This window comes from Lethenteron reissneri, chromosome 35 (assembly GCF_015708825.2).
Source record: "Lethenteron reissneri isolate LAM-NWPU_2019-01 chromosome 35, ASM1570882v1, whole genome shotgun sequence".
NCBI lineage: Eukaryota > Metazoa > Chordata > Hyperoartia > Petromyzontiformes > Petromyzontidae > Lethenteron > Lethenteron reissneri.
In genome coordinates, this window is record NC_083813.1 from 13405617 (window position 1) to 13428765 (window position 23149).

General features: G+C 54.8%; 1 protein-coding gene across 2 annotated transcripts; it reads left to right on the top strand.

Annotated features, from left to right (window-relative positions):
- Positions 1-283: 283 nt before the first annotated feature.
- LOC133350977 (E3 ubiquitin-protein ligase MARCHF6-like) lies at positions 284-22562 on the top strand. 2 transcript variants are annotated; one of them, XM_061565842.1, is made up of 26 exons: positions 284-469; positions 1945-2044; positions 2663-2736; positions 3608-3751; positions 4911-4983; positions 7058-7295; positions 7873-8173; positions 8361-8419; positions 8735-8767; positions 8936-8987; positions 9705-9763; positions 10238-10354; positions 10990-11058; positions 11445-11519; positions 11731-11865; positions 12496-12615; positions 12959-13059; positions 13174-13311; positions 13715-13991; positions 14101-14170; positions 14607-14788; positions 19225-19359; positions 20542-20631; positions 21114-21246; positions 21596-21731; positions 22145-22562. In XM_061565842.1, the coding sequence occupies exons 1-26, from the start codon at positions 448-450 to the stop codon at positions 22245-22247; spliced, it is 3036 nt and encodes a 1011-aa protein (XP_061421826.1). In that variant the 5' UTR covers positions 284-447; the 3' UTR covers positions 22248-22562. The 2 variants fall into 2 exon arrangements, with proteins under 2 accessions (XP_061421826.1, XP_061421827.1); XM_061565843.1 differs by having other exon boundaries at positions 10274-10354.
- The last annotated feature ends 587 nt before the right edge of the window (positions 22563-23149 follow it).

The following is a 23149-nucleotide window of genomic DNA, read 5'->3' on the forward strand; positions in this document are numbered from 1 at the left end:
GCCCTTGAAAGTGCGGGGCCCTTGAAAGTGCGGGGCCCTTGAAAGTGCGGGGCCCTTGAAAGTGCGGGGCCCGTAGCTACTACATATGTAGCTATTTTTGCTACTGGGATAATCCGGCCCTGCCTCGTGTGTGAATCATGATAACAATTGATGATGTCAGGCGTGGGGATGCCCTCATCCAGCCGTGGATTGGCATGGGCACCGTGTCCGGGACGCGTGGTCGTGAACCCCAATACCGGCCTCGGCCACTGGGAGGGGGGGGGGCGCGCGTGCCGAGGGGAACCCAAGAACCGGAGGCTCGGAGCGCATCCAGCCTCAGCCAGAGCCGCGCTCGGCGATTCGACTGGGGCGGCGTCGAGGGGACCCACGGGGGTCTGCAGGGGCTCGCGGGAGTCGCGAACCATGCTGCCGCGGCGCTGACAGGATCGGAGGAAGCACCCTCGTGCTATGGAGGCCCTCACAGACGACGGTGAAGCCGGGAATCGGAGCCCTCTCCCCGCTCGGTGTCCCCCCCGGCCGCCCCAGCCCACGGCGCGCGTGCGCCCGGGGGGACGGGGCAGGAAAGAGGGGAGGGAGCGCGGGGCACTCGGGCCCGGGCCGGGAGTGGCGTTGGGGTCGGTGGGGTTTGTGTCGGGGCGGCTGTCAGAGTGAGAGGTGATGGGGGTCGGGAATTAGGAGGCTGATATTGTCGGGGTCTGGGATAGGGGTCAGCGCTACGGATTTGGGGTTCCGGGCTAGGGGGTCAAGGATAAGTGGTTGTTCGGTCATGGAGACGGGGGCCTTTAATCAAATGTGGCGAACCCATCCCGCGGGAGGAGACGTCGAAGCGAGGCGTTTGATGCGACCCCGCACAGAGGCCGCGGGCTCGGGGTGGCCTGAGGGGCGGCGACTCACGCCCGGGGGTGAGCGGCCATGGCAGGCAGAGAGCAGCCTGCCTCGGGTCACAGGGCTTGGGGCTCGGGGTTCATTCCGAGGTCACGAGGCTTGGGGTTATGGTTGTATTACGAGGTCACAGGGATTGGGGTTATGGTTGTATTACGAGGTCACAGGGCTGAGTCTCGGGTCACTCGGCTTGTCGTTATGGCTCTGGGCCGAGGGTCGTTATCTACAAATTGGAGTCTCACTGCGCAGGTTCAAAAAGCACCTCAAGACGGGGAAATGCCCCCCGAGAGGTTGGGCCACTGGTCAGTGGGAGGGGGGGGGTCAGTGGGAGGGGGGGGGTCAGTGGGTCGGGGTCAGGGTGAGGGGGGTCAGTGGGTGAGGGGGGGGGGGTCAGTGGGAGGGGGGGTCCGGGTGAGGGGGGTCAGGGTGAGGGGGGTCAGTAGGTGAGGGGTGGTCAGGGTGAGGGGGGTCAGTGGGTGAGGGGGGGGTCAGGGTGAATCAGCACCTTGCCTAAGCCTCAACATCGTTCGCTCACAGCCTCTGGCAGTGAGGGGTGTGGAGCTGTCGTTGTTGTATGAACTGTATAGATACTGATGCTGCTACTGCCACGAAAGCCGATGCTACTGCTTTGTTGCGTGCATGCGTATAGTAAGGCAGTGCAGCCTCTGGATGTCAGCGTTATGTTAACGCCTCGTGGATGTAGATAGGGTACTGCTCCTGCGACTCGTGCCACTTTGTGCAGCCCTTGGCAGTGAAGAAGTGCGGCTCCTGCACGCCTGTGTTTTGACCCTGTTCATGAAGTGTGCCTTGCCATCCCCGTGACGGACACAAGCGCATTGTGAGACCTCTTTGCCAAGTGTGTATGCGTCACCGTCCCCGCGCTGGATGCGTGGATTGCGATTGCCAAAGGCGCTGGCACGTATTGGTCGTGCCCGTCAATGCCGCGTGCTTATTTGGGGCGTAAATACAGCGTCACATTAGCGAGAGGCGGTGTTGATGAGTGGGGGTGGACGCTCGGCCCGTGGTGACCGCGCTCCCCGCTGCCGCTGTGCCCGCTGACAGGCGACATCTGCCGGGTGTGCCGGTCCGAAGGCACCGCCGAGAAGCCGCTCTACCACCCGTGCGTGTGCACGGGCAGCATCAAGTACATCCATCAGGACTGGTGCGTCTGCAGCCTCGCGTGAACCCCGCCCTCGTGGACGTCCGCGTCGCTGCAGTGATGCGAGGAGTGGAGCCAGCTTGGCACGGGGAACATCTCGGGAGCTTGTGCCGAGAGCTAGTGCTCACAGAGACGGATGGATGGAGCTGTCATCGGGCCAATGATTTAGTGCCTCATCATAATCTCAGCAAGAGTTGTGCTGACGCTTGTTATACACTGTTATTAATGTTTAACTTTATCCAATTAGCTCTGTCCGTCTGTTAATCTGTTGCGTAGGGGGTACACGATAACTCTCATAAATTAAATGTTCATATAAATCTGTATTGTAATGAGAGACTGTCTTTATAGAAAACCAGACACATTTATACAAATGTTGCCAAAAACTTTGCTATAAAAACCAACATGACATAAATAAGCCTTTTCAGGCAAGGCAGTGACGCCCAGACGCCTTGTGACTTCATATGGTGGTGCGTCTGTGAAAGTAACGTTATTACTGCTAATTCAACTCTTTGGAGGACGAATGTGATGGAAAGCCGATGCAGAATCCTTGCAAATGATTGTGTTTAGAAGAGAATGTTCAAATTGCTGTGTTCATTGAGTTATATTCACTGGTGTCCACAGTTTGCTACAATGGCTGAAGCACAGCAAGAAGGAATATTGCGAGCTGTGCAAGCACAGATTTGCGTTTACACCAAGTAAGTCCACGTTGGAATTACTTTCTCTGAACCAAGATGTGCTTTAACTGTGATCATCTTAGTGGGCGTGGCCACTGTTTGCATGGGTTGTGATGGCAGCAGGAAGCACAAGGAGGAGGGTGCTGGATTGGAATTTTTTGCCTATTCCTTTTTGTGTTTTGCATGCAGGAGGAAAACATTACACTAGACCCTCGGTTAACGTTCTTAATCCGTTCCACGAAAACTACTGTTTTACCAAAATAAGTGTTCATTGAATTCACTTATAAGTTGAAAAATAAGTAAAAATCACTGAATCTGCAAGATAACTGTTTCCACTGGCAAAACAGAAAACATAATGTAAACAAAGCCAGTCGAGGTCGAAACGCTCATAAATGGGCATCTCTGATTGGCTGAGGGCATGGCTCAGCCCCACTTACAAGTGCTCCGATTGGCCTAAGTTGGCTCCCGCATGCATAACGTAAACATACCGCGAATCAATATATTAACATTAGTCTAAACCATGGGGTTCTATGGGAGGTGAAGCATTAACCGAAAAACCATGAACCGATGTCACTGTTAACCAAGGGACTACTGTAGCTGCAGAAAACCCTCAGACGAATGGATAACATTCACATGCTCGCACCTGACCGGCTTCCAACCACCCTACCACAGAGTAATGTTCGTCGCACAACAGTCGAACCAATATTTTTAATTCTCAAGAGCCCGGAATTTTGTCAAATTAAATGGAGAAAGAAATACTCAATGGCGTTTTTTTTGCGCGTTCACACTTGAGAACCCAGTTTAATCAGAGACGAGTGAAACCTGGATTTGAACCCAATATTGTCCGCCTGTCTTCTAACCCCCACGGCGTCTCGTGTGTGCCCGCGTGCAGTCTACTCGCCCGACATGCCGTCTCGGCTGCCGCTGCGCGACATCCTGGCGGGGCTGTTCCGCAGCGTGTGCACGGGCGTTCGCTTCTGGCTGCACTACACTCTCGTGGCCTTCGCCTGGCTCGGGGTCGTGCCCCTCACCGCCTGTGAGTGAGCGGCGAGCGCGACTCCCGGAACCCCGGACGCACGTGCGCGCCCACAACTCTTGAGAAAATGGGACCGCCGTTGCGCTTTTATGTAGGGTGATGTGTTGAATCGTGTGTGTGCGCACGTGTACTGTGGGAGAAGGCGTGCGCTTTGGGAGGCCTTCATGCAGCAGTGGATTGATTATGGTTACTGATGATGATGCACAGCACAGTTTGCCAGTCTACTGGTGGATGGGGGCCTTCCCACGCTGTGGGTCATGGGGGTTGTTTGATTATACTTCGCGACGCTGATCAGTGTGGATTGATTAAGGTGGGGTGCATAGACATAGGAGCATATAAGTGCAGTACATTAGTGGGTTTTGTTGCAGTGCCTTAAGCTGCCCATAATGTACCACAGCCACATTCCCGCTTAGTTTCTGAGATCTGATGGGATCGGGCATGTTCTGGGCCGATCTGATCATGGTCTGTGTTTAATTAAACTTTATTATTTCTCCAGGAGTTCACCATTAAGTCTCAGGATCCTATTTCAGGAGGGTTCTGCATTTGGTATATTTGGCCAATGAAGTTTTAAGAATGATTTTGAATTTTGAAGCAAAAAAGAATAATGTAGAAAAAGCCCATTGCATGAGAGGGGTGTGACAAAGGGCTGCACAGATGGGTACTTGAACCCACATGTTTGGTTGCCACCTTCTGGCTGTGTCGCAGCCCAGTGGGTTTGGAAAGTAGTTGAATCCGTATGATCCACCAACCCTTGTGTCCAGAGGCAACCGTGTGTCACCACATCCGACTGTAACCGTCTCTAACCGGCCTGGAACAGCTTCGCCCTGAAGCTGGAGGCTGCAGAGCCTGCGTGTTTACAGTGCACAGCGTGTGCACCCACAGAGCCAGTATGTGCAGCTGTTTAGTTCCTGCAGCCACGCGGTGCATTGTGGAGGTTCAAAGCACGCTCTCTTAACATGCTTACTGCACCTATCCAGTTGTCTGGCATCAAAGAGCTTATCTCATTTGGCTGCCCAGTGATTAAATAGCGTGCGCTGATTTTGCGCGCCAGAATGTTAAGTAGGGATGTTCGAAGCGCTTTAGTTTTGCCCTGTTCCCAGCATCTCTGCTTGCCACGTGTGAGTGCACGCTCATGCCCGTAACCTCTGCTATGTTTCAGGCCGCATTTACAAGTGTCTCTTTACTGGCTCCGTGAGCTCCCTGCTGACCTTGCCCCTGGACCTTCTTTCTACGTGAGAGAGCACCGACAATCAACACCCGGGTTGTTCACCATTACATCGCTGCACCTGCGGTTTTACTTGGGGGCGGTGACGCAGCCCAGCGGTAGCGCTTTAGCTGCGTGTTGTAGCTGTTCGCGGTGTAATCCAGCCGGCCGCCCTTGTTATTACAGCGGGTGTATTTATTTTAAATAAACATGCCTTATGCTTTACAGTGAACATTAAAAGATCCCCTGAAGTAATTTGAAACGAGTAGGCCGTTGTGTGCCGGCATCATGTTCCAAATTTGCATAATAAAAAAATTACATGCAAATTTATCAATTTGGATAACACGTAACCACATCACCGTCTGCTGTCTGTGAAACATAGCGCTTTCGTGCCAGCCTTGCGCTGAGGATGGCACTCGTACCGCATGTACTAAATTATTCATGTGATTAATACACAACATTTAATTTCAGGCATTCACTCACTCCATCTTTTAACAGCATTATTGAACAGTTTGTGTTGTGTCAAAAGATGTAATTTCCTGCTCTAATGAGCATTGAGATGGAGATCATGGCCTCTTCACAGCCATGAGCCAGCAGGGGAATTTTCGCATTCCTACTGATGGGCGCGAGTCTATCCATAGGACTACCACTACTGACTTCCCCACAAAGTGTTTCTTATTTTATCGACCTCAAAGGGATGATGGTTTGAGGCAACCCCCAACCAGTATTTTAAATCACAACCTTCTGATTGCAAGCCGCTCACTCTACCGCTGAGCCACCTGGCCATAGTGATGGAGTGTACTTTCTGGAATTGCACTTCGATAAAATAAAAATAATGCATTGTCTGAAGTCTGTTGAGCTGAATTCCTGGTTGAGTTCAGGCTTGGTTAGAGACTCACTTGTTCACAGCTGGCTTGTGGCAGGCTGTGGGATGTATTGTGTGCGAACACCGCCTTGTTTGCCCTGGAGATTCTTGAGCTGCGAATCCCGTTTTGTTCTTCAGCTTTTGGCGTTGTGCTCAAATGATTTCCCTGGCAGAGGTCACATAATGTACTCTCGCTCTGTCTCCAAAAACACTTTTCACACGTTCGTTTTCAGTAAAGAAAAGAGCCTCTGCTCTGTAAGTGACAAACAGGGTGCAAACAAAACCAGGACAATTTCAGTATAATGTTGTGTAAGCATGGGAACATATTTTTGTTGACTTGTGCACAAACAAAATGTTTCATATGGCTGTTGTGGAGCCTTGTGATGTCTGCCAGGAATGGAGAACCTAATGCCCGTGGGAACAGGCCTACCGATTCAAAACGGCCTGCAAACAATATTTATCCGTCACTATAAGTATTTTGCCTTACAAATTGGGTATGAAAGGGGAATATTGCGTTGCATTTAGAAATGCAATGAGCCCTCAAAGTGTTTTGCGAAGTTATTAAATAGCGCTGCGGTGTAATTGAGGTGTGGCTCCACTTAAGATGTTTGAAAGCCCTATTCAGACGTTGGTAAGAAAATAGTCCCCGGCCCTGATGTATGTCATTTCATAAATCTACTGATACTTTATATCCAAATATACGTGAGCGACCATTACAGTTTACCAACACACATTCTGATTCAGCGTGGCTGTTTTGTCAACTCAGAATGTTTACTTGCACATTTGCTGCTTAGTCCTCATCATCAGCCATTCTCTAGCCACTGCTGGATGAAGGCCTCCCCACATGGTTGCCATTCCTCACTGTCCGGTGCTGCTGCCAGTCATCTCACTCCTGCATTTACACCAATCTCATTGCTCCTTCTCCGCACGGTCCTCCTCTGGCTTTCATTCAATTCTGTTCATCGGCCATCGTCCGTCATGCCCAGGCACATTTTCTTTTATTAATTGTCATTATGATGTCACTATTTCCGTATCCACGTGTTTCTCTTTCTGTATCCGTGTCTTTCCAAGCATGCATATCTCCATGCTTTGACCCCTTACCGTCTGTTTTTCCATTCTCTTGGTGTCAATGTTTTTGATTCATACATCACAGCTTGCTCGCACACACACACTCGCGTTCGTGCGCTGCCGCAGCCATGCTGTTTTTCTCTCCCCGTGTCGCGGTGATCCTCTGCAGGGACAATCTCCTGGCCGACTGCTTCCAGGGCTGCTTCGTGGTGACGTGCACGCTGTGCGCCTTCATCAGCCTCGTGTGGCTGCGCGAGCAGATCCTGCACGGGGGGGCGCCGCCCTGGCTGGAGCAGAACCAGCAGGCGCGCAACGCCAACCCTGACGCCAACCCTAACGCCAACCTCGACGTCAATCCCAACGCGAACGACAACGGCCCCGGGCAGCCAGCGCCGCATGACGCGCAGGTGAGCGTCGCGGTGGGCCCGCTGGCGTGAACGCTCGGGCGCTGTACGGGCACGCCTCGTGACCCGCTTGTGACGTCGAGGCGGTGATGCAACACTTAAACCTCCTCAGCGTTCCCCTGGCAAGGGAAGATCGCGCAGTCGATGTTCTCCATTGTCACACGATCCTATTGAAAACCGGCGACCGCACAGTGCGGTTACGCGAGCGACGTGTGGAGGGGTGTCTGCTGCGCATGCCTTTACTTGTTATTGTGTTCAGATCAAAGGATTGGATTGCTGGTTTATGTATGATAAATGTGAGGGTCCTGCATTAGGATGTCTGGCGCCCCCTCCTTGAAACTTGCCAAGCAGGGGGTGGCTGCAGTGCTGAAATGTTATTTGAGGTGGGCGATCACCCCCATCACCCCCTTTGGATCCACAGTCGGTTTGGCATGTGGAAGAGAAGTGGAGTTTGTGAAGAGGGGACGTCTGTATTGTTGGTGTTTGGTTGGCAGCGCTCTGTTAGCCGTGCGTTGCAGCGCTTTCCTGTGAGCTTGTCCGGTTTACCTGGGGCTTGTGTTACCGACGGGACTGGGCACAGGCTGAAGAGGTCGTCGATCTGGGGGCACCACCGGCCAGAGATGGAGCCGAGGATGGAGAGCCGGCGGGCGGAGGAGCGGCGGAGGGCGCAGGTCCCCAGGACGGGGTCGTGCCTCCCGTTGTGGCTGAGCCCGCGGGGGATGGCGCACCAGGGCCGCGGGACGTCGAGGAGGGCCCGCAGGAGGAGGAGGAAGAGGAGGTGGAGGGGGAGCTGGAGGAGGAGGTGGAGGTGGGGGATGGGGAGGAAGAAGAGAACGTAGAAGATGAAGCTGCAGCTGACGGTGTTGATGGTGCTGCCCAAGGTATCTCATTCGGTCACATGATGTGTCGGTCATTCTTTTACCCCCATTAGTAGCTCATCCATTCCTACACACGTTGTCAGGGGACGAATTCCTGCACTTTGTCGGTAGTGCATTCATCCATGCCTCTTGCGGTGGTGTACTCAGCTCTGCACCTGTGGGGAGTTCATCTGCTCTGTGTTGTTTGAAGGAGGGAACTGGAACGCGCTGGAGTGGGACCGAGCGGCAGAGGAGCTCACGTGGGAGCGGGTGAGAGGACACGCGCATTCAAAGACAAACATTCCTCATGTAGCCTATACAGGCTGTCGGGGCAAGTGCCGTTAGCGAGCTTTTACGAAGGCTTGCATAGCACGTGAGGGGTGTGTGACCTACATCACTCCCGACCACCTTTGTCTCCCCAGTGCTGATTTTTACACGCTGTACTAGCTATTTAATACTGAGTCAACCTAGGAGAAGCCGGTTCATATGTCCATCACACTTTAACACATGCACGTTGAGACACGCACAGGGTCGGGGAGACCTGGGGACTCGTGTCATGCGTCGCGCCATGTGAATTCCTTCCAGATGCTCGGCCTTGATGGATCCCTCGTGTTTCTGGTAAGAATATTTTTCTTCCTCTGTGGGATATTACACAGAGCGGAACCACATTCATAATCATTTACAGCCCATTGTCAATCCACCACTGCATGAAGGGCCTTTACACGTTACACATACGTGGTTCGCCCGGCCTGTGCTCTGAGACTCGAGTGACGTTTGTGGTTGCAGGAACACGTCTTCTGGGTCGTGTCGTTGAACACCCTCTTCATTTTGGTGTTTGGTGAGTTTTTGCCAAATTCTACACCACTCGCGTGTAATTCCACACTGGCTTCAAAGGCACAGATAACTTAGAAGGCCTCTCAAGCAACTTACAAAGATGTCAAGTACATTTTAGAACCATTTTTCTGAAGAAAGAAATACCCAAACATCCCCCTGCTGAAGGTTACCTGCATAAAACTCCTTTGGGATGACACACAGCAAGTATCGAGTGCATTTAATGTCACAAGATGAGAACCCAGGTGACCAGGACGAGTCTCATTTGCAGGAGGGACCTGGGACATTTGTCCGCTAGTAGGGGGGCGATTATTGCTGCTGCGTCTATCGTCCTAATGGAGTCATCTGCAGTGTAATGATTTAATTTGGCAACTTTGGACTCCAATACTGGCACACAATGGCCTTCTCTTGCGAATTATGTCATGCGATCTTTAAAGTCCACTGTGAAGCGGATGGCGCAGTAGTAATATTACGGTTAACACACCCACGGTATTAACCAGGGCGGCCGCTGGATTCACACTGCGAACCTCTGCAACAAGCAGCGAATGCTCCACCACTGGGCCGTGTCACCGTCCTTCAGCCCATACTGCAAATTATTTGGTGGGACCCTCCTGATAAAGAGTCTTGAGACTCGGTGAGGCTTTTCTGGGTAGACAATCTTAATCAAAATAAATAATTGTGCGGAAATATGTTCTGATTCTCCGAAAATCTCGTCCTGTTGCAGCGTTTTGCCCCTACCACGTGGGCCACTTCTCTGTGGTGGCCATGGGAGTCAAGGAGCATGTGAGTAGAACTCTCCTGCATCAGACGATGCACACAGTCACTGCCATACCCTCGTGAGCCTCCATGTCCCGTCCTGCACGCTCGGCCACTCGATAGTATCGTCAAGGCTGCAACACACTCTCTGAAAACAGCACCAGCACCGGATCGTATCGTTTCACGGTTAGGGTTGGTGCTGAGACGCTGAGATGTTGTGTTGTCACCTGCTGTGCATGCATGTGTTTGTGTTCATGTGTGGGTTGATGAATGTGCACACGTGTGCCTGCGTATGGGAGGGGTCTTTCCAGTCTTGCGTGAAGATGGCTGCCTGCCCCTGTTCAGTCCAGGCTTGAAGACTGCCTCACTCCCTATTTAATAAACGTGCCCACAGTTTCTGTACCATATCTTGAGATACTGTCATATTTAGTTGCTGCGCTAATCCACATTGTAAAGTATTCCAGTATCTGTGCTCCTGTCTGCATGTGTGTGTGTGTGAAGGTGATGTGCCCGTGTGTTCGTGGTCTCTGCCACCAGGTGGCAGCTTCGCATTTCGAGGGCCTCATCACCACTATCGTGGGCTACGTGCTGCTCGCCCTTGCGCTCGTGCTCTTCCACGTATCCTCCGCCACGGCCACAATTCGCGGGACACGTCCCAGCTTGTAGCTGCTGCTGCAGCATTGCACGCATCACGACGCGCACACGACGCACGTGCGAGGCTGGCGCATGGTGACCGTCAACCTCCCAAACCACGGCTCGTACCGATGATGGGTGGATGGACGAACAGCACAGTCCTTTTGTCAATCCACTGCTGGATGCGGGTCTCCCCACGCCATGCGGGGCACGTGGATCATTTGACCATACTTCACCACGCCGTTTAGTGCCGGTTGGTGATGGCGTTGGAGGAAAGCTGTTGTGGAATAGTACGGTAGAACAATGCATTTTTCTGCACTGCTGACGATGTAGCCCCGACGCAGCCAACAACAACGCCTGGCCTATGCACGGCGGTCACCCATCCGAGCACTATTCAGGCTCAACACTACTTAGCTTTTGAAATATGATCAGACCGTGCGCATTCTGAGTGAATTTGCAATAGACCTTACAATCTAACACCGATAAACTGTGACACTTGAGAACTATTTGTTGTCAACATTTATAACAACTCAAAACACAGTTTCACGATATCCTGACCCTAGCCTCGGTGTGTGGCGCAAGCCTGTGGCTGTCGTCCTTGACTCGCGGTCCCAACCCAGGCCCTGGCGTCGCTGGTGAGGTTCCAGCGTTCCAAGCGGATCCTTGGTCTCGGCTACGTTGTGGTCAAGGTACCTCCAGATTTCCAAATCTTGGCTCAAAACCTCCCTCTCCTCCTGCGCCTGATCTTCCCTTCTTATCGATCCAGAGTTACTTCGGCCGTTCTTTACCATGAGAAAATAATATCTATAATGTAGATATTCAGAAGCGACCCCTAAACATCCTTCGACAGCTGCCACCGGGGCGTGGCCCCCTTGCAGCGGAGTGGCTTGGTCTGAATAGCGAGCGGTGGTGACCGTGCCCATGCTGCGATATACAGCGTCTTTCACGTGCAGTTGCATTTAGACCCTAACTACATCGAGAGGGTCTTGTTTTGGTTTGCGATGGAGCAGGGGGCATGGCTGTTTAATATCAGTGCTGCTGCACCATGTGCCCTGGTGCTGTGCTTCTGTGTCAGGTGTCTCTGCTGGTCGTGGTGGAGATCGGGGTGTTCCCACTCATCTGCGGCTGGTGGCTGGACATTTGTTCACTGGTAATGGCAGCAGAAATCAACATTTACTTTATGCATTCACCTTTTTGGCATCAAAATAGAGTTTCTGTTGTGTTTTTGCCCATTCTTTGCAAATGTGCTGTCCAATGCTATAAAGGCAGTAAACGAGTGAGAAGATGGTGATTGTGGTCCTGTTAACGACAATTATGATGATGACAATAAGGATGATGACAATGTGTGTTTGTCGGAGCAGGAGATGTTTGACGCGACGCTGAAGGATCGAGAGGCGAGCTTCCAGTCGGCGCCGGGCACCACCATGTTCCTGCACTGGCTGGTCGGCATGGTCTACGTCTTCTACTTCGCCGCCTTCATCCTGCTGCTGCGCGAGGTGCGGCACTGACCGGTGGCCGGGCCCTCGCGGCACGACGGCTCCGCACAGCGCGACCAGCCGCCGTGCGTCGCGACCTGTCGGCCCACGCGGGCCCCCGAGCCGTTGCGGCACGTCGGGCGTACGGCGAGTTTAGATGCCGTGAAAGCTTCGCTCGCGGTCAGCTCGGTGCGGTTGAATCTGCGTACGGGGTGCAGCCTTCTCTACCACGCAGTGGCTGGAAATGCAGACGTCTCCTTTGTAAGGGAAACCTGGCAATTTATGTGGCGGTGCGTAGTTTGCGCAGTCGGTGACGTCGGTAATGCCGGGGTGTGTTTACTGAGCACGTGTAGGGGTGGAGTGGTGGGGCAGCGATCAGCACATGCTACAAACCCCGTGAAAAGAGTTGGATTCCCAGCCACGTATCTGAACTGGTTCTGGTCGCCCTTCCTTCGCCGATCCGAACTGACAATTGTGGTTAGGAATTGTAACACAACTCTCATGACTGACCTCGTGTGGGTAGCCCTTCATCCAACAGTGGATTGACAAAGGGTTGTACATATATTACAATGCTGCATTTGTGCGCTCGGTAATGTCGATGGTAGTTTGCTGTGCTCAATGAGCACTGTATCTCGTGTTTTCACTGTGTAGGTTTTGCGACCGGGACTTCTGTGGTTTCTCCGAAACCTCAACGATCCAGACTTCAACCCCGTACAGGAGATGATCCACCTGCCGATTTACCGACACGTTCGCAGGTTCATCCTCTCCGTGGTGAGCGCCGGTTCGGGTTTTGGTTGCGTCTTATTTTTTTACGGCAAAATCTGTCGCTAAAACATATTTTACCCTTTCAAATAAGAACGCCATATTGTACTAGAAAATTAATAAATGTTGACGTGAAATGGTTGCCGGAGTGCTACCCTCTTCTGTTTCGAGGTCCTTTATGTCAGAGGTAGCTCTGTGGTAGCCGCTTCCGTGGGCTGTTATCAAACACTAATCAGTGCACAGCCGTGCGAATACGCAAACGGACACCTCGTCTCGTGAGCCGATGCCGACAGCGCAGTTGGGATAAAATTGATGGAAAATGCCAACGACGTGGACTCTGTTCTCTCGGCAGATTGTGTTTGGCTCCATCGTGCTGCTCATGCTGTGGATGCCCATCCACATAATAAAGTCTCTCCTGCCAACGTTCCTTCCCTACAACGTCATGCTCTACAGGTGCCGAAGCACAACGCCGCTGAGAGCACTGCTGACATTCGTACGTTGTCGCACCGTGCGTGCGTGGGTATCGCCCCGGCTGGCCTAACGTGGTTGTCCGTGTGCCGTGCGCAGCGACGCCCCTGTGAGTGAGCTATCGCTGGAGCTGTTGCTGCTGCAGGTGGTACTGCCGGCGCTGCTGGAGCAGGGCCACACACGCCAGTGGCTCAAGGGCCTGGTGCGCGCGTGGACACTCGCCGCCGGCCGACTCCTGTGAGTCGTCCGCGTCGCGCGCTCAGCGCCGTGCGGTCCGTCGCTCACCGCAGTTCACAGTCGTCTCGCACGCGCGCAAACCCTGGTCGTCTTTCGCGGTCCTTGCCACGTCGTGTCTCATAAACACTATTACCCTCGCCGTATTCACACTAAAGTCACGCATGCAGGTGTTTCACTCGCTGATTATGACTGCGTCATTAATCGCTTGTACACGACACAGTTTAATTTGTTTTGCTGTGCTGGGTGGATTTGCTTCATGACACATTTTGCCAGATCATTACGTGACCTAACCCAAAAATCATTAATGACTGTTAACATTGGATACAAAGACCTCTGTGCTAAGCAGATATTGTCTTGTACTCGCGATTGATGGCATATGTGGCACTGGCACCATGCGTCTCAGGGACCTGCGCTCCTATTTGCTTGGGGACGAGGCTGAAGGAGACACCGCTACGGAGCCGCACGCCGGTGCCGATCACCAGCCGGGGCCCAACAACAACAACAACGCCGCCGAGCTGGAGGAGGGGGTGGCGGCAGCGCCGCCCATGCCGGCGCCCGCGGCGGCGCCGGCGGCGGCGCCAGCCCTGGGAGGTCTCAACATGGCACATCAGGCCATGCTGCAGCAAGGAGGCCCCGTGGGCTTCCAACCGTACCACCGGCCCAGCCACTTTGCGTCCCGGGTGAGAGCCGTGGGCGATGCACGCGCTGTAATTGGCAAACAGAATGCTCATATCAGTAGTCGGTGCAGTGTGGTCGTCCCTACATGTGGTCATGGGTGTTTGTTCGCAGGTGATGATGCTCTTGGCTCTTCTGTGTTTCACGCTAATGGTGGCAAGTCTTGTCTGCCTTATTGTACCAGGTAAGAGTTCTAAACCTATTTTCCAACTGATGTCGAAAATGTGTAATGCCTTAGATTGGTCCATTTGCCTGTCTGTGACATGGGCGTCACAGTATAAATTATATTTTAGTTTAAAGTTGTGCTGCTATTAGGAACTGTTTGGTCACACGCCATGCATGCCCCTCACCTCCCCGTGACGTCGTCACGTGTCACAGCATCTAATGATGTCACGTCATCTCATTGAGTGGCTCAGAAGCTAACCCCGTTACCGCTAATTACCTCCGAGGACAAACGCATATCGGAAAGCATCTCCTGTTGTACGACCCGCTGTGGCGTCATCGCGTGTCTGTGTTGCTAACGAGTAGCCGTGCGCGGCGGTGCCGACGACATCGGTAAAAGTTTAATCGTAATTACTTTCCGACGCCGCTTGTGCGACGCGGTCTCTGGATGACCGCAGTGCTGGCAGGACGTTGGCTCATGTCGTTCTGGACGGGCGAGACGCGCATCCACGAACTCTACACGGCCGCGTGCGGCCTCTACGTGTGCTGGGTGGCAGCGCGGGCCATCACCATCTCGGCCGCGTGGCTGCCCCAGGGCCGCACGGTGCTGCTGCAGAAAGTGAAGGAGTGGAGTTTGCTGGTGGGTGCTGTCTGCCTGTGCCCAACGCCGCTCACCGTGGTGTTGCAGCAGGGCAGGCTTCACTCTCTATCCCACTCGCACGACACGACCACTCAGTGAGAACTTCGTCTTGCTAGCCACAACTCCCACTACTGCATGGGGGAAACTGCTCGGCTTTTGCCTCTCCTTGTGCTTTTGTTCTGTGCCTCTGCTCTGGTCACATTGACTCGACTCACATCTCGCTCCACCGCATCCTCCCATCTCTCAACCTCTGCCTCCCTCTGCTCCTGCCCTGCATTGGTAGCATCTCCATAGCCCTTCTCATCTGTGTGTGAGTCTATGGGTCTCTGTGTGAGTCTATGGGTCTCTGGGGCAGTGTATTGGTCTCCGTGCGAGTCTGTGGGTCTCTGTGTGAATCAACGGTCTCTATGTCTCTAATTTCCATAGCCCTGTTGGCTGCATCTCCTCTGCCTCTTTGCATCCCATTCCTAAACCATCTCAATTGATTTTGATAATGTTGAAGTTCTCTGCAAAACTAGCTACTACTGGCCAAGACTAATTAGATAATCTATCGAAATTGAAAGATATCAAAATAACTTGAACCGTTCGCATAGCTACCGCCTTAGTGCTGCGTGGAAGCGAATAATAAAATAATACATTATTTAAATGCATGCCTATAAAGGGCACCATACTTCAAAAGGAACGAAACAGACTTCTCCACAAATCTGGCTGTCACCTGATGAAGCTAGTTGTAATTACTGGCGAAACGTCGTACTCAGATTGTAAATGTTGTGTGCTGTACTAGTGACGAATTGGCATGTTCTGTTTATGTGACAACCCTTACTAGTTGGCTGTGTCGGGTGGTGGCAGGTTTTAACGACACATTTATACATTTACGCGATCTAACCCATGCATCTCAGTCTTGCCTCCCTGAGCTTGACAAGAATATTAACCTCTCCCTGTGAAACCTCGTACATGTAGATCACCATGTAAATCCACTGCTGGATGAGGCGCTGCCCATGCCATGCGGGTCATGTTGATCATTTGACCAGCACTTTATATGCGTGCACTGCTCTGCGCAGCCCCCACTCCGTAGCCTCGTGGGCACCTGACATCCTCATCGGCGAGTCAACCCATGTCACACGTGCGTGCGTGGGGCTTGTGTGCGTGCGTGGGGCTTGTGTGCGTGCGTGGGGCTTGTGTGCGTGCGTGGGGCTTGTCTGCGTGCTTGGGGCTTGTCTGCGTGCGTGGGGCTTGTGTGCGTGCGTGGGGCTTGTGTGCGTGCGTGGGGCTTGTGTGCGTGCGTGGGGCTTGTCTGCGTGCGTGGGGCTTGTCTGCGTGCGTGGGGCTTGTCTGCGTGCGTGGGGCTTGTGTGCGTGCGTGGGGCTTGTGTGCGTGCGTGGGGCTTGTCTGCGTGCGTGGGGCTTGTCTGCGTGCGTGGGGCTTGTGTGCGTGCGTGGGGCTTGTCTGCGTGCGTGGGGCTTGTCTGCGTGCTTGGGGCTTGTCTGCGTGCGTGGGGCTTGTGTGCGTGCGTGGGGCTTGTGTGCGTGCGTGGGGAGTGTCTGCGTGCGTGGGGAGTGTCTGCGTGCTTGGGGCTTGTGTGCGTGCGTGGGGCTTGTCTGCGTGCGTGGGGCTTGTCTGCGTGCGTGGGGCTTGTCTGCGTGCGTGGGGCTTGTCTGCGTGCGTGGGGCTTGTCTGCGTGCGTGGGGCTTGTCTGCGTGCTTGGGGCTTGTCTGCGTGCGTGGGGCTTGTCTGCGTGCGTGGGGCTTGTCTGCGTGCGTGGGGCTTGTCTGCGTGCGTGGGGAGTGTCTGCGTGCGTGGGGCTTGTCTGCGTGCGTGGGGCTTGTCTGCGTGCGTGGGGCTTGTCTGCGTGCGTGGGGCTTGTCTGCGTGCGTGGGGCTTGTCTGCGTGCGTGGGGCTTGTCTGCGTGCGTGGGGCTTGTCTGCGTGCGTGGGGCTTGTCTGCGTGCGTGGGGCTTGTCTGCGTGCGTGGGGCTTGTCTGCGTGCGTGGGGCTTGTCTGCGTGCGTGGGGCTTGTCTGCGTGCGTGGGGCTTGTCTGCGTGCGTGGGGCTTGTCTGCGTGCTTGGGGCTTGTCTGCGTGCGTGGGGCTTGTGTGCGTGCGTGGGGCTTGTCTGCGTGCTTGGGGCTTGTCTGCGTGCGTGGGGCTTGTGTGCGTGCGTGGGGCTTGTCTGCGTGCGTGGGGCTTGTGTGCGTGCGTGGGGCTTGTCTGCGTGCTTGGGGCTTGTCTGCGTGCGTGGGGCTTGTCTGCGTGCGTGGGGAGTGTCTGCGTGCGTGGGGAGTGTCTGCGTGCGTGGGGCTTGTGTGCGTGCGTGGGGCTTGTCTGCGTGCGTGGGGCTTGTCTGCGTGCGTGGGGCTTGTGTGCGTGCGTGGGGAGTGTCTGCGTGCGTGGGGCGTGTCTGCGTGCGTGGGGCTTGTCTGCGTGCGTGGGGCTTGTCTGCGTGCGTGGGGCGTGTCTGCGTGCGTGGGGCATGCGTGCGTGCGTGGGGCTTGTCTGCGTGCGTGGGGCTTGTCTGCGTGCGTGGGGCGTGCGTGCGTGGGGCTTGTCTGCGTGCGTGGGGCTTGTCTGCGTGCGTGGGGCTTGTCTGCGTGCGTGGGGCTTGTCTGCGTGCGTGGGGCGTGCGTGCGTGGGGCTTGTCTGCGTGCGTGGGGCTTGTCTGCGTGCTTGGGGCTTGTCTGCGTGCGTGGGGCTTGTCTGCGTGCGTGGCGTGCGTCTGGGGCTTGTCTGCGTGCGTGGGGCTTGTCTGCGTGCGTGGGGCGTGCGTGCGTGGGGCTTGTCTGCGTGCGTGGGGCGTGCGTGCGTGGGGCTTGTCTGCGTGCGTGGGGCTTGTCTGCGTGCGGCTTGTCTGCGTGCGTGGGGCTTGTCTGCGTGCGTGGGGCTTGTCTGCGTGCGTGGGGCTTGTCTGCGTGCGTGGGGCTTGTGTGCGTGCGTGGGGCTTGTCTGCGTGCGTGGGGCTTGTCTGCGTGCGTGGGGCATGCGTGCGTGGGGCGTGCGTGCGTGGGGCTTGTCTGCGTGCTTGGGGCTTGTCTGCGTGCGTGGGGCTTGTCTGCGTGCGTGGGGCTTGTGTGCGTGCGTGGGGCTTGTCTGCGTGCGTGGGGCATGCGTGCGTGGGGCTTGTCTGCGTGCGTGGGGCTTGTCTGCGTGCGTGGGGCTTGTCTGCGTGCTTGGGGCTTGTCTGCGTGCGTGGGGCTTGTCTGCGTGCGTGGGGCTTGTCTGCGTGCGTGGGGCATGCGTGCGTGGGGCTTGTCTGCGTGCGTGGGGCTTGTCTGCGTGCGTGGGGCTTGTCTGCGTGCGTGGGGCTTGTCTGCGTGCGTGGGGCATGCGTGCGTGGGGCTTGTCTGCGTGCGTGGGCTTGTCTGCGTGCGTGGGGCTTGTCTGCGTGCGTGGGGCTTGTCTGCGTGCGTGGGGCATGCGTGCGTGGGGCTTGTCTGCGTGCGTGGGGCTTGTCTGCGTGCGTGGGGCTTGTCTGCGTGCGTGGGGCTTGTCTGCGTGCGTGGGGCATGCGTGCGTGGGGCTTGTCTGCGTGCGTGGGGCTTGTCTGCGTGCGTGGGGCTTGTCTGCGTGCGTGGGGCTTGTCTGCGTGTGTGGGGCTTGTCTGCGTGCTTGGGGCTTGTCTGCGTGCGTGGGGCATGCGTGCGTGGGGCTTGTCTGCGTGCGTGGGGCTTGTCTGCGTGCGTGGGGCATGCGTGCGTGGGGCTTGTCTGCGTGCTTGGGGCTTGTCTGCGTGCGTGGGGCATGCGTGCGTGGGGCTTGTGTGCGTGCGTGGGGCTTGTCTGCGTGCGTGGGGCATGCGTGCGTGGGGCTTGTGCGTGCGTGGGGCTTGTCTGCGTGCGTGGGGCATGCGTGCGTGGGGCTTGTCTGCGTGCGTGGGGCTTGTCTGCGTGCGTGGGGCGTGCGTGCGTGGGGCTTGTCTGCGTGCTTGGGGCTTGTCTGCGTGCGTGGGGCTTGTCTGCGTGCGTGGGGCTTGTCTGCGTGCGTGGGGCTTGTCTGCGTGCGTGGGGCTTGTCTGCGTGCGTGGGGCTTGTCTGCGTGCGTGGGGCTTGTCTGCGTGCGTGGGGCTTGTCTGCGTGCGTGGGGCATGCGTGCGTGGGGCTTGTCTGCGTGCGTGGGGCTTGTCTGCGTGCGTGGGGCTTGTCTGCGTGCGTGGGGCTTGTCTGCGTGCGTGGGGCTTGTCTGCGTGCGTGGGGCTTGTCTGCGTGCGTGGGGCTTGTCTGCGTGCGTGGGGCGTGCGTGCGTGGGGCTTGTCTGCGTGCGTGGGGCTTGTCTGCGTGCGTGGGGCGTGCGTGCGTGGGGCGTGTCTGCGTGCGTGGGGCGTGCGTGCGTGGGGCATGTCTGCGTGCGTGGGGCGAGTGTGCATGCGTGCGTGGGGCATGTTTGCGTGCGTGGGGTGTGTGGAAGAAATAGCTGTGGTCGTTCTCCCTCTGCCCACTCCCAACAGCTCATCAAGTCCGTGGTGGTGGCTGTGCTGATGGCGGGCGTTGTGCCCCTGCTGCTTGGCATCCTGTTTGACCTGGTGGTGGTGGCGCCTCTCCGGGTGCCACTGGACCAGACGCCAATTTTCTTTCCCTGGCAGGTGCGTCGGTGGCCGGGTGGTTGGGTACATGTATTGGTGGGTGGGTGGGTGCGTGGGTGGGTGGACTTGTGGTTGCGGGTGTATCAGAATCATCAGAATATTTATTTATCTTGGAGAAATCTGATGAGCTGTGAAGCTCTTTTTCACAGATGTCCAATGGTTGAGTGAGTGGATGGGTGGGTGGTTTTTGCGAGTGCTTCGGTGGGTGGGTGCTGGTGGGAGCGGGTGGTTGTGGATGGATGCGTGTGGGTGCGTGGGTGGGTGGTTTGTGTGGTTGCTTCGGTGGGTGGGTGCTGGTGGGTGTGTGGGTGGGTAGTTTGTGGGGGGGGGTGGGTGCACACTGCAAGCAAGGAAGAGGCAATCGTCGTGTTAGGGAGGTCCCCATAAATGATCAGTGTTTTCAATGTTCACACTTGGTAGCTTATCTGGAGATAGAGGAGGCAGTGTTACATTATTGGAAGGGGATTTATTGTTTCTGGCGTCTGATTTGGACCTTGTCGGAGTTGATTGATGGGATGTATGTTGGGGTTCGCAGGTTGGCACTAGTAGCACTCGCCTGCTTGGCCTGTGCCTTGGTTGTGATGCTGATGCCATGTGGAGATGAGATAACTTCACACTCGAGCTGGGCTGTCCAATTACTGGTGGTTGGTTCAGTTACTAGACTCATCAAATACCTCAAATAATTTGGGAAAAAGTCTCACCTATGCTCCCATGTGTGCCGCTGGACGAGAAGTGATGGGCAAAGTCTGGTGACATCACCGGGTTCATCAGTGACGTCACACTGGGCGTGGGGGTTTCCCGCCTTTGGAGGGGCAGGATGTGGCAGCAGCCACCATTTTTAAAGGGGCCCAAGTAATCGACCGCAAGACAAGCGGTCGACTATGAATCCTGGTCGATTGATCGGCCTCATCGGCTCATCGTGCCATTTCCACTCAAACCCATTCGGTCAGTGGGTGACCGGGCTTTGTTCTTGTGCAGCTCTGGAGGTTTTCTCCTGGGTCATGCATTGGAGTGTGAGGGTTTATGGCGTAGCACGGTTGGGTCAAGCCACTGCAAAACTTTGGCTTACAGCGTGTTGAGGCCCAGTTGTGTGTAGCTGCCATATAAAGCCAAATTGTAGAGGATTCTGGGTTGAGTCGATGGTTACGCCGAGTGCCGTGTGCGTGGTTCCCGCGTGGCCAGAACTGGGCACTCGGAGTCCTGCACGCCAAGATCATCACGGCCATCACCCTCATGGGCCCGCAGTGGTGGCTCAAGAGCATCATCGAGCAGGCGAGTGGACTCCACTTCGCACCATCCACAAATTCCAAACGCGAGCGCTGGGTCTCGCTGATGAAATACAACTCGTGATGAAAGACTCTTGCGTGTGGTTAACATGTGCAGATCTGAACAGAACTTTTCTGCTCCCCTGGTCTATAGGCACCCTGTCCTAGTCCATTCATTGGTGTTGCTTTACAATGTGCAATGGATTAATTTGAATAGAAAATTATACAGATAATATTGATTTGAAAGGTGAAAAGGCTGATGGACAAAAAAAACATTTTATTTTTACTTATGGAGGCAGAATGGATTTGCACTTATTTATGCTTTGAATTCCTATGCTCCACAGCATCGCAAAATGAGTTTTTATAGCAGTACAAAGTGTTGATAATCATGACACGGCGCGGACCGTGGTAGGGGGGTTCGAGGGGACTGGAGTTGCGATGCCCTGGCCTAGCAGTGTGCGAAGCCCTGCTGCCCCCGCTTTGCTGCAGATCTACGCGAACGGGCTGCGCAACATGAACCTGTGGTTCATCATCCGCGAGCTGGCGGCGCCTGTGGTCACCGTGCTGCTGCTCTACCTGTGCATCCCCTACGTCATCGCCGCTGGCGCCGTGCCGCTGCTGGGTGAGGCCGCATCCTAACGAACTCGCCATGCCCCCACTACCCACTTGTGCGCTTGGCACTGGACGAGGGAAGCACGACGATTGTTATTGTGATCGGTGTGCTCAATTGGCTCCCCACGTCCTCAAGTGGACTCACGTGTGTCCAAGGTTACTTTCTGTAGTGTGGTGCGGCATGCGTCAGCCGTGGTGTAACCACACTACACCTTATTCAACTGAGATATTCCCTGCCAGTATGCACCTCAATAAACGCGTGCGAGTCCAGCCCTTTGTGAATCTGCTGCTGGATGAGGGCCTCCCGTTGGTGCCGCAGTTCATGGGACTTGTTTGACGGTCGCTCCGTGGTTTGACAGGGGCCGCGCCGGAGATGCAGACGCTGGTCCGGCGCAGGATTTACCCGCTGGTGCTCATGGTGGTGATGTTGCTCGGATTTGTCTCCTTTCAAGCTCAGCAATTCCGCCGCCTCTACGAGCACATCAAGAATGACAAGTAGACTTCGCCACAGCGCCACCACCGCTGCACCACTACCCACCACGCTCCATCACCATACCACAACCACTACACCACCACAACATCACCACCACACCACGACCACAACACCACTACCCACCACTACGCTTTCACCACCATGCCCAGTACCCACCACCATACCATTATCACATCCTTCACACACACAATATCCATCACACCACCCCAACACCAAAACACACACATCACCACACCACCACCAACATCTTCATCAAACCATTACATTTATTTGTATTGCTGCGCTTGTTTACCCACAAAAGTCTCACTGAGTCTCAGGCCTCAGTGAGGGTCCTGATACGTTTTTACCGCTGAGTAACGCCACCGCCTAACGGACGGTGTGCTGGCGTGGAGCTAACGGCGTTGTCCATTGGCAGGTACCTGGTGGGGCAGCAGCTTGTCAACTACGAGCAGAAATCCGCGGCAGCCAGGAGCGCGCAGGCTGCTGCCAGCGCTGTTCCACCGCCGCCGCCGCTGTGAGCTGCCAAGCGATCCGACCCAACCACCTCTACTCGTGCACGCCATTTCCTTCCGCAGGCAGCCGGGGACACGTGAAGGAGGCGTCCTCCAGTCGACCGCGGTTACCAATGCCTTCACATCTTAGCCGTACGGTCACGCAGTGGCGCAGTGTGTCGTGCGCAATCTCACATGACGATGCCAGGCTCGGTGGTGTTTGTAAATGAGTATAATCTGTACAAACAAACGTGTCTTTTTCTCATCGGCTGTACATTTACTGTCAACGCTACTTTAGGAGTGCTCGGATGCAGCACAATAAATGTCAATGGATGTACCGTTGCATGTCTGTCTCTGCATTTTGTTGGAAGTTTTGAGCTGCTGTGAATTTGTATGTGTGAATCAATACGTACCCTACTCTTGCGTGTATTGTACAAAGTGCGCACCTAGACTGGCACAAGTACCGTGGTGCTGTACTGTTGGTGGATCTGGGTTTTTTGAAATACTCGATATTTTTTCACCATTTTCTGCAGGAAAAAAGTATTATGAAAATAATCGGGCAGAAATGGATTTGGTGCATTTCATGAAAATCGACAAAAATGCCTTTATTCTGCCAATTTTTGACAGAATAGCATATTTTTCTTACTAACTAGATATTTGTTTAAATTTTGAGCAGAATAAAGGCATTTAATCAGGCGGAACTACAGTTTTAGTGCACATGAGTTAATTCTTTATTGAATTTTCCAAAAACAGCATGATTTTTTTGTAAAAATCGACAGGTTAGTACGTCATTTTTGTCAAAATCGAACCACATTTCCTGCCAGTATTTTTTAAATAAAACAATGGACCGTACTTATGCGAGCACATTCTCGTGAAAACCATTGAAATTTTAGCGTGTTTTCGCATTTTTCAACAATCACCTGGATGTT

Coding starts and splice junctions, on each gene's coding strand:
- LOC133350977 (XM_061565842.1), top strand. CDS start 448: ATGGAGGCCCTCACAGACGACG. Junction 8,174..8,360: donor TGTTGATGGTGCTGCCCAAG/GTATCTCATTCG, acceptor TGTTGTTTGAAG/GAGGGAACTGGAACGCGCTG. Junction 21,247..21,595: donor TGGCGCCGTGCCGCTGCTGG/GTGAGGCCGCAT, acceptor GTGGTTTGACAG/GGGCCGCGCCGGAGATGCAG.